Here is a 15,406-nt window from a genome sequence, read left to right as displayed (position 1 = left end):
CAAAGGTACCTCGCGGAGCCGGGAGCAGTAGGGCGCGACATGGGAAGGGGCGGGGGCGCAGGACGTTGGGGGCGGGGCGGGCGAGGAGAGGGCAGTTCGGGCCCCGACCTGTCCCGCCCCCGCCGGGGGGGCGGTGGGAGCCGGTGATGGGCAGGCCTCCCGGCCGGTCAGGACACACCTCGCAGTCCCGAGGGCCCAGCTGGGCAGGGCGCGCCGAGGGGCTCCGAGGGGGAGGGGGAAGAGGCGGGGGCGGGAGGGGAAGCCTCGGGGCAGGGCGGGGCCTCACAGAGCGGCAGCGCTCCAGGCCAATAGGAGGCGGTAGCCGTCCCGTTAGTGCCGGATCCCAGCGGGTAGGGCGGGGCGGGCGGCGCCGAGGGGATCCCGGGGCGGCGGAGCGTCCGTGACTCCGCTCCGCGCGGCGACATGGACCGGATGGCCAGCTCCATGAAGCAGGTACCCAACCCCCTGCCCAAAGTGCTGAGCCGGCGCGGGGTCAGCGCGGGGATGGAGGCGGCCGAGCGGGAGAGCTTCGAGCGGACTCAGGTGAGGACCGGGGAACCCCGGGGCGAGCGTGGCTGGGGCATCCCAGGAGATGCAGTGTCCGGGCGGGCTTTGAAGGAAAAAGGGGTCTTGCAGGCCCAGGGGAGGACGGGGTGAGGGCGCCGCGACAGGGGCATTTGGCGTGCAGGTCGAGGCGATCCCGAGAAGGTCGGGCATCCGAGGGCATCCCAGGTGGTCTGGAGAAAGGGCGGGCGGCCTCGAGGGGCCGACAGGATCCGCGTGGCGAGGGGAGCGGGTCCCGACGGGGCAGAGCAGCGGAGGGGTCACAGGGGCGGTGAGAGGGAAGGGGGACGAATACAAGGGGAGCCCCTAGGCAGGGGAAGCGCATTGTGGGGGCCACTTGGAGATGCAAGTGTGGTGGCGGACAGTGCGGCGCTGGGTTGGAGATGTGAAGGGTAAGGAGCCTTTCCTCAACTCCGGGTTGCACGGACATCCCCCAGCCCCCTACCCCAGCACCTCCTTCCTGGTGCCCTTCCTTGGCTCACGCCACCCGCAGCTCTCGGCCTCCCAGGGCCCGGCTGAAGGGGTCTGACGACGAGAAAGAATGTAGGAAATGCGGTGTGTGGCCGAGCTTGGAAAATGGGGGCTGGAGGAGGGGGCCGGCATGGGGCAGAAATTGAGAACTTGGTGCGACTGCCTACGGGTACCCTGAGCCTTGACTTGGAGTTTTGGTTTTATCCCCCAAGATGTGCCTGGCAGCGAATAGGCAGACTGCCCTATTTGTCCATCCTGACCAGGGCTGGGGGCCAAAATTTCTGTGTCAACAAAAAGCCACAGCCCATTTTTACCTCAGAGTTTTAATGCCTGGCATATTGATTTGGCTGAATAAAGCTGACATGTTTATGGTGTGCATCAGCTCGTTTGTATGCAAAATCCATTTCAAAGGGCACAGAATTTCTTTTAATCCCAGTGCCAAAGTTGTATGGAGCAGATTTGTTTTTCACTCTTGCTCTGAGTGGAACCTTTGAAGATCCAGCTGGGCCTCCACTGCCAGAGGCTGGTTCCCCTGCTGTGTTCGGCTCCTTCCCCCCAAACACACTACAATGGGAGGGAAGGGCTTTGGGGTTTTGGATAGTAAAGTTTATGAGGAACTGACTGAATGTTCTGTGCATGGAATCCTGCAAAGAATGAAGCTTTTCACCCCAGGGGGCTTCATCCTCTCCTCTTTCCGGAAGTCTCTGGCCCATCACAGGTGTGTCTGGGTGATGTAAAGTAGGGAGTGTCTCCTGCCTGGGTCATCCCACCGGAGGCGGGATGAGAGAGGTGGCTGCTCACTGCCGCTGGGTTTAAAGCTTATTCTCTTATCTATGGTCTGGACCGCGGAAAAGATGTAGTTTTCCCTCTGCCTGTCTGCTGTGAGGGCTGCTGCCTCAACTAGCTGTCCGGTCCCGTGATGAGGCTTCTTGCTCCAGGAAACAGTGTGAATATTCTTTTTTTTTTTTGGAATGGAGAAGAATAGTAAATAGGTGTTACTTTATGATAACCCATTCCATCTAGAGTCTAGAAAGTAAAAACTGGAGCGATAGAGAACTATGCATAAAACTTTGACCCACTATAGTAATGGAAAGTAGGTTTATGAAAGTTTCCACCCAGGACTGGCATGTCCCCTCGCTATCCAGGGACAGCCAAACAAGAAGAGTCTAGCTCAGGGTTTTCTATAGAGCACTCTTAATTGGCCACATTTGTCCTGGTGGCTTGTTGGGGGAGGGGTGGGAGCGAGGAGGTAGATTGGAGCGGGAAGAGGTTTCTGTTGTTGAAACTTAGCAGCAGGGCTAGGAGAGTAAAGAAAAGAAGAGACCAATCCTAAAACTGATCGTTAAGTCAGTTTGCAAAAATCAATTTTGTTTAATGACTGCCTATCAGCTGTATTATGAGATATAAAAGTGAATTAGAAAAAAAATTTTTTAATGAGTTAAGAGACCATAAGAATCAGCCAAGGTCGTGGTAATTGTAACTAATTATTGTGTTTGGCCCTGTTCTAAGAACTTTATTGTATTACCTTCTTTACTCTCTACAAGGACCTAGAAGGTGGTTACTGGCCACGTTTTCCATGAGGAAATCTAGGCACAGAGAGGTTAAATAACCTGCCCAAGGTCACACAGCGGGAAGTGGGGCTATCCTTTAACCACTGCCTTGTGTTGCCTCTGAGTCCTAGAGTGAGCCTTGGCATTGGTGCTAGAAGAGGTCTGAGTCAGGTATGTGGTTGCACTCTGTGGCCTCAGGCAAGTTGTTTAACTTTTTCTAAGCCTTGGTTTCGTTATTTTAAAATAAAGATAATACCTCACAGGATTATTGTGGGGATCAAATTAAATAATATGCGTGAAGACATTTTGTAAATGGTGGAGCATTATTTCAGTGATTCTTGGTATAATCTGGGGAGATGAGACATCAGAAGGCACCATGTAAGTAATCATGCGGGCTGTAATTAACTCTTCAGAAGAGGGACAGAAGAGTTACTAGGTAATATGATAATTACCAAGAGCATATGCACAAAGTACAGGCTGTGGGGGTGGGAGGCGGTTGGGAGTCCTCATCAGGACTGAACCCCACCTGGCAGCATGAGTTAGCATGTGCTGAGTGCAGAGGAGGGGTTTGGGCACTCCAGGAATGGGGAATGGCATAAGGAAGCATTTGGAGGTGAGGGTGGATGAGACAAATTGGCTGAGGTGGAGAGAGGAGCAGAACTGGCCACTCCCACCTTGAACCCCCAGCATCTGCTACCCTGTACTGTCACCATTTCTCTATGTTGCATCAGTAACTTGATCGGGCTACAGCGCACACCTGTAATTACTTGACGTTTCTTCTTAGTGGCCCCAAGCTCTAGTCCAGCCTTGTCTCCTACACTCTCAGTTGGGAGCGCTGCCCCATGCCTACCAGAGGACTCTGATTTCTCTGCCTGCCTTCTTGTCAGGCCTGCATGTGTGCTGCCTGTGCCCTCAGACCAGCCTCATTCCCTCACTTCTGCCAGCCCCCAGGAAGCCTTTCCTCAGCTCTCCTAGCTTCATCCTCAACAGTGCACATGGCCACTGTCCTGGCCAGAGTGGGGACCCCTGGTCCCACCTGCCACAGTCCCCCTGTCCAAACAGACCCCTGGAGTGTCCCTCCTCTCAGCCCATCACAAGCACCCTTCAGGCTATAGGGAAATAAAGACTGTTCTTTTCCTCAAAAAAGCTGCTGCAATAATGATACCTTGCTTAGAGCACTTTACAGTTTATGAAGCTTGTCTTAGCCGCTTGGTGGGGCCGCACTGTGTTTGGGTATATCACCCTCATTTTTTGGATGAGAGCTTGGTAACTTGTGCAGGGCCACCCACTGGTGAGTGAAAGGTCAGGATTAAACCCAGGACACCAGGTTCCAGATCTGGGGCCCCTTCCACCACACTGTCCTCATGTTGGCCAGGAGAACAGTTCTGGAATGAACCAGGAGAGCTGCCACTCCGAGGAACAAAACACCCCATCTGTATGTACTTGGCCCCAAAATAGTTTTCTCTCTGCTTTGTTTATTTTTTTATCCATGTGCGCATACCATTGGTGGGGGTAAGGGGTGCACGCAGAGATGAGTAAGATACAGAGGCCAGCCTGGAGGAACTCATGAGTCAGCCTGGAGGTGGACCAGCCACTGTGGGCTCCTCTCCACGGAGGACAGGGCCCGATGTGGCACCACTGGAGCAGTTAGCAGCGCAGGACGGACTGAGTCAGAGCAAGAGCCCTGGCTGTGCCGTGCATTCCAAAGTTTGAGCAGCTCTGCTCTGTGGTAGGTGAGTACTGGGATCCGAGGGGGAGACACGGAGGAGGAAATAAACCCTTAGCCATAATCCACAGAGTGTAACATCCTGGAAGAGCCAAGAGATGGGTTCTAGAGAGGAAAACACAGAAACAAATATTGCGGGCTGTTGGGTACTAGGGACATGCTGGGTGACTTATAACCATTATCATATTGAATAGCTCAGTCTCAGAGAGGTCAAGTGACTAGTCTCAGGTCACACAGTGCGTAAACAGCGAAACCAGGTCTTCAAAACTGGATGGCCAAGTCCCTGTCTCCATGTTTAAGCTGTAGGGTGTTTCAGCCATCTTGTTCACGATCTTCAGCAGACGCTCAGCCCTCAGTTCACTGGCTGAAAAATTTTAGGGTTGGACCAGAAGAGTCAGTGGTTCTCAACCCTGGCTGTGCAGGAATGGCTTCCAACATAAAAGGTACTGTACTCTTATCCCTTGCTTGCCCCCTTAGTTGGCATCAAAAACAGAAGGGATGTTAAGAACTTTGTGTGGAACCGTGATTTTGTACTTTTCTGATCTCCCATTGATAGAATAGCCAACATTTACCCCATTGACCATGTGCAGATGGTAAAGGTTGCACATGAGCCACAGCTTCCAATTCCTGCAACAAGTTTATGAATTATAATCCCTCTTTCACAGAAGAGGAAACTGAGGCTTAGCAGGGTTAATAACCAGCTCAAGGTTCTGAAGTGAGTGTCAGAGCCTAGGACTCAAACCCAGGAAAAGCAGCCCCAGAGCCTGGCTACACAAGATTGCTGTCCATGCATCACCACCTGGCCCCCTGTGGCTCTGTTCTTCCTTCCTCTCCCGACTAATTGGGTCCCCAAGGCGCTCTCCTCACCGCACTCCTCTTTCCCCCCTTGTCCGCTTCCTCTGTCCTCACCTCCGTCTGATAGTTTCTGTTCTCATCTCCGTGATGCTGACGCCCCACATCTGCCTCCTAACATCCTAGACTGTACAACCACTTCCCATTAGACATCTGCCCCTGGATAAACCATGCACCATGCCCTGGTTGGACTTGGGCCTCCCAAGCCTCCAGATGCCCATGTATAGTCTCCACTGGTCCCCGTCATCTCCCTGGTGGTATTCTGAGCCCTCCGTTCCTTTGCTCTCACAGACACACTCTGTCCTGCGGTGTCTCTCTTGTTGCCTCATCCTTTGTGTCTCACTGTTCTGCCCTTAGTACCTCTTGCCTGCATTGTCGCAGTCCCCATCCTCCCTGTCTTCCAAATAGCTTGGTGCCAGATGGATTGTCTCGAAAGCCCAATACACTCCTGTAACTCTTTTTTTTTCAAGAACATTTGCTGGCTCCCCAGAGACTCTGCATGATGTGGCACCATCAGGGTCCCTGGTCCCTATCCTTTTCAGGCCTTCCACTGTGTCCCTCCACTAGACAGCTCCTGCCGTCTGGTCCCAGCCAGATCATGTATTCCAGAGAGTTACTGTATTTCTCTTGCATTACTCCAGCCGGCATTGGCTTCCCTTCCAGGCTGTAAGCTTCTGGGGTCTGGGCCTCAGACAGTGAGGGAGCTTTTGCATGAGGCAGGCAGGCACCAGAGCCTCTTTGCCAGCTGTGAATATGAAGCAGTTAGAGGATCTTCAGGGAGCCTGGGTGCTGCAGGCAGGACTCCACTTGCAGACACTTTTCCTTTGCACATTTTGGAGTTTCTCCCTCTGGGTCCTTTGATTTTTCCAGTGATTAATTCTTACTAAGCACCTGCCCTGTGTGCTGGGCCTGTCCACCCAGGTACGGTGGAAGCTCCCGCCCAGCTCCTGAGAGCGAGGCTGGAGAAACCATTTGGGAGAGAGCCTGCAGAGTCTGGAAAAAGAACTAGGGCTCAAGGCCGATTATTTGAATTTCTGTAAAGTTCAGCATGCTTTATAAACATTCCTAGGGCATGGTCTTGGACTCCCCAGGGCTGTTTTCTGTTTCACATAGGGCTTTTTGAACTGCGAGATATTGCCAGGAAAGGAGAGAGACTGGCCTGGTGTCCCAGGCATATGGATGTGGCTGGTGGCAGTGGCCCTCAGGTGCTGGAGTTTGGGGTGCAGAGCATAAGGGATTTCAGGATGAGAGCAGAGTAGTATGAGAGCACTCCCCAGAAGGAGAGCAAATCTGGTTCTGCTACTGAATTTCTCATTTCAAAATGGGGAGGCTGGAAAAGATCTCTGAGAGTCTGTGCAGCTCTCCAATATTTTAGCTTAAATAACTCTGTGGAGTAAGGTGTCCATTTCTTCTGAGCTGTCAACTGCTCCCTTGAAAAAGTGTTCCCGAATGCCCGCTATGCATAGAATGGGGCTCCAGAATGGATGGTGCTGCACCTTAGGAATGAGGAGTCCATGTGGCCCAGGAGAGCAGATTCCCAGCCCCCATTTGAGCACTGAAGGGGTTCCTTGCCTGGCACATCTGCGAGGCACTGATGTGGGCCTTTTTACGCTCCCCCAACCATTGGTCCACTTACTCCACTACCTGTGGACAAAGCACAGAGGAGGCCTGGGCGGAGTGCAGCCTTGTGTAACGCGCGGCTAGTGCTTTTCCTGCATCCAGAGGGCTCATGGCCTGGAGAGATGCCCACCTGGGAAGGGGAACTTGTCAGCCCCACCTCCTGGCAGGGTAGGGGCTGTTTCCTGTTTTCTTGCCTGGGCAGGCAGGAAGGAGCCCTGCTCCCAGCTTCTGGGCAGTACAGTCTGACCCTGTGGGGGAGGAGTGGGGATTTGAAGGTATCCTCTGGCTTAGACAGTGGGAGAAAGGGGATTTTCTGGGATCTGAAAGGTTTCTGCCACAGCCTCTGCTATTAGCACTATGAGACAGCTCAGGAAACTGGCCTGGATCATTCAGGAAGCCAGTGTGGCCAATTGCTTTGGATTTAACAACAGCTAACACTGTTTGCCATTTATAAATCATGTTTATACATAATCTCTTTCAGCCACAGAACAACCGTGCAATAAATAAGTGATTGTGGTCAGTTCTCAAGTATGGGCACTGGGGCTCAGAGGGCTTAAGTGATTTGCCCAGAAGCACTCAGGAAGTGGCTGAGCTGAGGCTTCAACCTGGTGGGTCTGATCTCAAATGTGTATTTTACTTTCTGTATCTTCCTTTAAAGCTGAAGCCCCATGTGGAGCTGGTAACTAAGAAAAGGTAGAGAGAAATTTTTTTTTTCCCTAAGTCTTTTCCAGTTGATTTATTTGGACATTTGAAATTCCTCCTGGGAGATTTTTGCAACACATATAACCGTGAAAGGGCCTCAGTCTAGACTATGTAAACAACTTAAAAGGATGACTTACCCAAAAACAGGCAGGAGGAACTTCACAAAAGAGGATAAACAAATGGCCAGTTAAACATATGAAAAGGTGTGCAGCTTAACTAATAATCAGAAATGCAAATTAAAATTACGAGATACCACTGTATGTCCATCAGGATGAAATAGAAATGAAGGAAAAAAACCCTGGCAGTGCCAAGCATGGGCAAGGATGTGAAGCAGGGAAAATGCTCCTGTGCTGAAAGGCTGTACCCTGGTGCAGCCACACTGGAACCCAGCCTGGTATTGTCCTAAAATTGAAGGTACATGGACCCAATAACCCAACAGTTCCACTGCTGGCTATATATACCTGAAAGAAACGCATACACATGCACCAAAAGATACTTAGAAGACTATTCATAATCATATTTTGTGAACCACAAGCTTGAAACAGACTGAAAGTCCACTGACAATGGCACAGAAATGGTGGTACACTCGTGTAATACTGTTCCAACAGTGAAAATGAATAAACTACAGTGAAAATGAATAAACTCACAAACATAATGTTGAGTGAAACAAAGGCATTTATATCAGGTTCAAAAAAAAACAGACAAAGCTAAACTGGTATTAAAGGGTGTTGCTTAGTCACTAAAACTGTAAAGAAGAAAGGGTAATTACCATAAAAGTCCAGATAAAGATTAACCTTGGATTAATATTGGGAAAGTGCACAGAGGGAGTTGCTGAGGTCCAGCCATCTGTTTATTGGCCTGGGTGATGGCTTATGGTATTTCCTCAAGTGGGACATGTTTGTTCTGAGGAGTTTTTCCTCTATATTACATTTCAAAATGCAAAAGATAAAACAAAAAAAAGCAAAACCCTTCTCCTAGAGAATAGCAGTGTCCTGAGGAGGTTAATAACCTGCTACTTTGAGGCCTCTCTCAAATCCATCCTCCCCGTGGAAAGCACTTCTGTTGGCTGCGTTAGAAGTAGGAGGCTTTTCGTTTATGAATTGTGCATATATAAGCAGCATATTCCGAGAACTGCTGTAACATATAGCCATGATGTTGAGACCTATCGTTAGCCCACACTTAGCACGTTTCCCTCAGCTTCCATTCATTCATGCCTTGGGTCTACCTTCCTTAGTGCAGTGAGTCTATAGTTCCATCTTTAGTTGGCAAGTTGCCCCACCATCTAACTTTATACCACTAAGGCTCAGGATATCTGTAACGTACAAAACAAAGTTGTAATAAGTTCTTAAAGGAGAGAGTGAGAGAAGAAAGTGTGCCTCTAGACACAAAAGATGCACATTTGAATAAAACTGAAGACCTGGATGTTTATTTGATAATAGACAATAATTGCAGAGGGTATAGGTCAACATGCCTGTCAAATACTACTGATTGGAGTGTGCATTTACATGATCTTTTGGAGGGCCATTTGACAATACTGTTAAAATTGCACAATCTATGAAAAGTAAATTATTCTAAGAATATGTCCTACAGATATATTCAGAGAAGTATGCATACGTGCACACATGCTTGTACCATTAAATAAGTAATATCTGTACATTTATTTAAAAGAATACAATCTGAGGAGAGACTAGTATGCCTATGTTCCATTGATATTTTTTTAAATGTGTTTGTATACATAACAGTAGCTATATACACTTACAATGTCTAAAATTATCAAAATGCTTGTTTTTTTCTTTTTAAAATGTTGATAGAAATTATAAATATAATTAACCCAAATCTTTCCATTTAAATTTTTTAATATGCCATGAGCTATTTAGTTTACTGTTATGTTGGCTTTGAAAAAATTTTTCTCAAGAGTTTTTATATATATATATATATAACTCATATGTGTATGAGTTTTTTATATATGTATAAGAGTAGACTTTAGGTCTTTTAAAAACAGGCTTACATATGGTTTATAAATATATTTACACATCCATGTGTAATTTACACGTGTACTTTAAAATTCCTTGCCCTTACGGAGAAAGACAAGTACCAAATGATTTCACTCATATGTGGAGTATAAGAACAAAAGAAAACTGAAGGAACAAAACAGCAGCAGAAGCACAGAACCCAAGAATGGACTAATAGTTACCAAAGGGAAAGGGACTGGGGAGGACGGGTGGGAAGGGAGGGATAAGGGCGGGGAAAAAAAGAAAGGGGGCATTACGATTAGAATGTATAGTGTGGGGGGGCACGGGGAGGGCTGTGCAACACAGAGAAGACAAGTAGTGATTCTATAGCATCTTACTACGCTGATGGACAGTGACTGTAATGGGGTATGTAGGGAGGACTTGGTGAAGGGGGGAGCCTAGTAAACATAATGTCCTTCATGTAATTGTAGATTAATGATACCAAAATAAAATTAAAAAATAAAAAATAAAATAAAATTCCTTGCCCCTTATACCTTATATATATATATATATATATATATTTTTTTTTTTTTTAGGATGTATATTGTCTTATTAATTTTTTTTGTTGTTATCATTACAATTACATGCAGAACATTATATTTACTAGGCTCCCCCCTTCACTAAGTCGCCCCCACAATCCCCATTACAGTCACTGTCCATCAGCGTAGTAAGATGCTGTAGAATCACTACTTGTCTTCTCTGGAAACACTGACCTTTTAACAGTGATCCTTGGAGGTCTCCTTCTGGCTGTGTGGTTCCTGGGGCCAGCTCACAGTGACAGCTCTTAGGTGAGGCAATTTCTGCATGTGTTACATTCTAACCCCTCTGTCCTGTGTCACTTCTCCCATGCTGGGCCTGAAGCAGATGCCTCTTCTGTTTGATTTTCCTTGGGTATGTTTCCTTGGGTATGTCTTATCTGATGTTATCTTCTTCCCTCCCACTTTCCATATTCTTCCGAAAGAGACATACAGGCACGTGTGGTTTCTTCTCTGAGCAGAGATCCAGGGCAACCTCCCCTTGGAATAACAGGTCCACCCAGGGCTCCTCTGGGCTTAGAATTGTAGGCATGTTGCAAAAAATACACGTTAAGTGCCTTATTAATCTTTGTAACCTCAGGTTCCCGGCACAGTGTCTGGCCCCAAGCAGCTCTTGTTAAGGGTTTGTGGACTGAAGGATAAAATATTTTGAATAAAGAACTGAATGTGTGTCAGCCATTTTTGGTTCCAGTTCTGAATGCTGAACCCTGATTGAACCCTGAGTCTGGGTCCACAGGAGAAAAAGGGCCCCGGAGAGCCCCGCTCTGTGGTGTAGCTGTGGGTGGGTCTTGGGACTTGCTATTGAACGTCACCTCCTGGACTCACGCTTGGAAGTGACTTGAGATCTGCTTACCTTAACATCCTTATTCCAGGATAGGCCCTCTCTGCACAGACTCAGCCCATTGCAGCTGACAAGAAAAAACCCAACCCAACCAAAACCTGAACTCCATCTCTTGCCTCAAACTTGCTCGGTCTCTTCTGCTCTCAGTTTTAGAGAATCTCAATTTATAAGCTTCCCTGGCCATTCAAGCAGAAATCTTCCCAGTCATTTCTGATACCCCTCCATTCCGTACCCCTGCAGCTGGACACAGAGTACCCGTCTCCTCCATTGCTCTCTGTATTCCCATTTCTTCACCCTGGCCTCCACCTTATTTCAGGCCTTTGCCTCAAGCCTTAACTCTCCTGTGTGGCCTTCTGCCCTCTGGTCTCCACCCTCTTGAGATCTACCCTTTCCTTGGCTGTCATTCTGTTTTAAAAGGTGCAACTGCTGGTACCTTTCCATATTTTAAAAACCTCTGCTTATGCTGCATTGCTCTAAACTGAAACCCAGCCCCCTGGCATAGCACACAGCCCAAATTTTACCAGCCTCAACAGCCCCTACCACTCCCCTGCATTCCTGCCGCGCGGAGCCCCATGCCTCTGTGTTTTTCCAGGTGGCACATTCTTTTCTGCCTGGAGCTCTTCTCCCCGCATTGCCCACCAACCGAACTCTTCAACATCCTTGAAGTCCCACCTCTTATGGCTCCTCTGGGAAGTCTTCCCTGACTCTTACAGGCTCATTTATTTGATGGTACCTCTGTGTGTTTCTGTATTAACACATTGGTTGGGGTATCTGTCCTGTCCCAGACTGCAAGCCTCCCTGTAGCTTGGCCTTATTTGTAGGCCTCACCCCAAGCACACTGATCAGCACCCAGTAGGACCTCAGTAAATGTTGAATAAACTAATAATGCATATTAAGGACCTGATTGTATTTGATTGTTGCTGTAACAAAATGGAATAGGACCAGTTCCCACTCAAGGCCAGTGCCCAACATTATGATGAATGTATATGATCTGTGTCACTTTGGATTGAAATACAACTCTGGCAACACTGGTAGGATAAAGGCGTGTGTGCTTTAGGAGTGGATAATTCATGGGAGGGATGTAATTTGCAGAGAGAGGCTGCTGTGTCCAGGTATGGTACACCCAGAGCCAGTGGCCTGGGAGCCAGTATTCCTGATTTGTGTTTGCTTTGTGTTTCACAGTGGCCTGATGGGTTCCCTTTGGCAGTGTAGAAGTGAGACGTGGGGTGTGGTAGACAGAATAGTGTATGCTCCCCACATCCCACCATCAACATATCCAACTGTGAACGTATTTTGTTCTGTGGCAAAGGGACTTTGCAGATGTAATAAAGGACCTTAAGATAGGGAGAATAGCCTGGATTATCCAGGTAGGCCCAGTCTAATCACACAGGCCCTTGAAAACAGGTAGAAGAGGGCTGCGGCACAGAGATTCCAAGTGTGAGAAGGATTCTAAGTGCCATTGCTGGCTCTGAGATGTAAGGGCCCACATGCAAGGCCTCTTGGAGCTAAGGACAGCCCCGCACTGCAAGGACATGGGAACTTTGGGTCTCTAACTGCCAGGAATTGGATTCTACCAACAAATGGGATGAGCTGGAAAGGGATTTTTTCCCCAGAGCTTCCAGTAAGGAATGCAGCCCTGCTGACACCTTGATTTTAGCCCAGTGAGGCCAGTGTTGGTCTTCTGACCTACAGAATGATGCGATGGGAAATGGGCGTTGTTTCAGGCTGCTATGTTTGCTATGTTTGTGGTAATTTGTTACAGTAGTGATAAGAGCTAATACAGGATGATAACAGGTAACTTGTGTTCTAGGGCCAGAACCCTAATAGAGCCAGTGCCTCGCTGCACAGACACAGGCCACCATTTTAAACCTGGAAGAACTTGCTATTTTATCATGCTTTATTGTGGCCATAGATAAAACATTGGATTTCCACACTTAGCACTAACTCACAGAGAAGTTTTATCCTGGAAAAACAATATAGCAGCCTGTTCAAAATATTCTTTCTTGCTGGGCCGTGGAGTTCTTTGGTGCATTTCCAAGTTTGAGGATCACAGATATAATTTACTTAACCTTAAAAATTTTTTTGGATCAAGTCTGTGGGTAAAATTGTAACATTTTCAGAATATCTCACCTGGCTTTAGTGTATTTGCATATCCTCAGGGGTGGAGAGAAGTTCATCTCCATGTCAATGGGTAATTACCTGGGCAACCCAGGGCGTGTCTGCACCTGAGAGCTTAAGGGGAGGGGGGCTGGTTTGCTTGCTTGCTGGCTTCTTCCAGAGCAGAGGAGAAAGACGGTTCAGGACTGCAGTTTGTGAGCAATAAATGGGTTTTAAACTTTATTTTTCCCTTTGACTGATTTCGGTTTTTAGAGGTATTTTGTCCCGGGATTTCCTCTCCCTGGACTTACATCTGGCGGCAGTCCGCAGGGTGCCTCTGAACCTGAAATCTGTCATAATGGGTGCGACCTTTGGGAGGGCTGCTCCTGTGGATGGTGGGGAGGCCCCAGCAGATGCAGCGGCAGAGGGTGCCACTTCACCTGTTATTATCCCCCCAGCTGTGCCACTTCCAACTTGGGAACCCTTAGTGGGGAGTTGGTGTATGGTAAAGTACCTCCTAGAGGGGTGGGGCCTTCCCCAGAAATGGGGAAGGGTGGAAACACCGGAAGCTGCAGAATTAGCCCTCCGTGAGTTGGAAGATTGCTTGGAGACCTTAGGGGGCCATGTAGCAGCTGGCATTGTAGGGTCTCTTTTCATCGAGATAGTGGAAGATGTTATACAGGAGAAAGAGAGGATTATTGAGGGACTCAGGCAGGAGAGAGACACACTTCAGCATCGCTTGGGGGAGTCGGGCGATAATCTATGGGATGCTGTTAAAGAAGAGAGACAGTTGCTGAAAAGGCAGGTCACGATCCTAGAAGGTTCCTTAGTGGCGAGGGGGTAGACCGGTTGCAGGAGGCCGTTGGGGAAGGGGAGGAAAGAGTAGTGCCTTCAGCCCCGGAAATGGTGGAGGAGGAGCGGTTGGTGGAGGAGCCTGAGGAAGAAAAGGAGGAGGCGGGGCTATTGGCGGATCTCTACCCAGGCCACTGGCAGGGGTACCGTCTTCTCCTGTTGTAAAGGCCTGCCCAGCTGTAATTAAGAAAATAAAAACGAAACAACCGCAGGCCCCTCAGTGGGAGGAGCAGCCTCCTCCCCAGGTTGTGGAGCACTCCATGCTCCGCTCCTATACCCAGGATGAGCTGGTGGACATGAGTGTCCTATATAGGCAGAGGCTGTCAGAATCTCTGCCTGCATGGCTTTTACATCTCTGGGATATGGGGGTGGAAAACGTTGTTGTGTCAGGTATTGAGATGAGTAGAATGGCTTCCCTGACGACTCACCCTTCCCTCTGGCAGCAGTTAAAAAATTCCCATCATATCTCAGGGAATCAGACACTACTGGAATGGCTGACAGCTGCCATCAGGATAGTTTGGCCTAATCAGGCTGATTTACCATATTTTCCCAGTAGTTAGATAACATATGCAGAGCTGCAACAGGTACTGCGGGAATTGGGTATGAAAAACATAATCTATAATATGGAACCCCAGGGCCCTGATGAAGGGGTGTTCACTATAGGAATGAGAAACCTGGTGCTGCATACAGCTCCCACAGCTCTCTTTGGGTCCCTAGTGACTACTCTTGCCCCCCACCTAGGGCAACCCATAACGGAGGCTACTCATACTTTAGCAGATCTGGGGGAGGTTGAAACAATGAGGGCACGGAGGGAAGTACGGGCAACGACCGAAAGGAGAAGTGCAAAAGTCCCCGTGAAGGTCTCGAGGACCCAGATGTGGGTTGATTTGATAAAGGCCAGGGTAGTGAAAGCAAATCTTGATGGGCAGCCCAATAGAGTGTTGTTAGAACTGTGGCACCAATTAAAGCCAGAGCAGCAGTTCCAGCCACTGAGGTCCAGGACACGGAAACCAGAGTCAAGGCCTCATGCCTGGCCTCTGTCCCTGCAAAACTTCCTGGGAGACAGTACTCAGGATTCACCTGAGTCCCCATTCCCAAGGAGGGTGATTGGGCATCGTGGTTCGACTGAGGGGGACGGTCAAAGTCCCCACCTTGGGGGACATGGTGGGGACCAGAGGCCACATGTAGAATTAGCAGTTAATTGGTCCCCTGTGAATGTACAACATGTCCTGGTGCTGGTGGATACAGGAGATGAGTGTTCTTTGATTCATGGCAACCCTGAGCATTTTTCCAGGGCCCCTGCTGTGATAGATGGCTATGGGGGAAAGGCAGTTAAGAGTGATGAAAGCCCAAATCTCATCGGGGATAGGGTGTTTACCCCCAAAGGAGTATACCATGTACATTTCTCCCATCCCTGAATATATTTTGGGGGTAGATATCCTTCCTGCAGGGTCTGTGGTTACAGATCACTGCAGGTGAGTTCAGACTGAGGGTATGTGTTGTAAAGGCAATTCTGAGGGGACATGCTAAGCACCCATCTGTAGCTCTGCCTGTACCTTGGCGGGTGACAGACATTAAGCAGT

At 48.7% G+C, this 15,406-nt stretch overlaps 1 protein-coding gene across 2 annotated transcripts in view; it reads left to right on the top strand.

Moving 5' to 3' along the window:
* Window positions 1-349: 349 nt before the first annotated feature.
* HIP1 (huntingtin interacting protein 1) overlaps window positions 350-15,406 on the top strand; it is a 154,438-nt gene continuing 139,381 nt past the window's right edge. Inside the window, exon 1 of one of the 2 annotated variants that reach the window (XM_036887297.2) lies at window positions 350-543. In XM_036887297.2, coding sequence (XP_036743192.2) covers window positions 424-543 — 120 coding nt within the window. In that variant the 5' untranslated portion in view covers window positions 350-423. The remainder of the gene's footprint in view (window positions 544-15,406) is intronic. The other variant, XR_008992192.1, reaches the window with a different exon arrangement.

Source organism: Manis pentadactyla, chromosome 10 (genome assembly GCF_030020395.1).
Source record: "Manis pentadactyla isolate mManPen7 chromosome 10, mManPen7.hap1, whole genome shotgun sequence".
NCBI lineage: Eukaryota > Metazoa > Chordata > Mammalia > Pholidota > Manidae > Manis > Manis pentadactyla.
The sequence above is the reverse complement of the archived record's forward strand: the minus strand, read 5'-3'. Positions and strand labels throughout refer to the sequence as shown.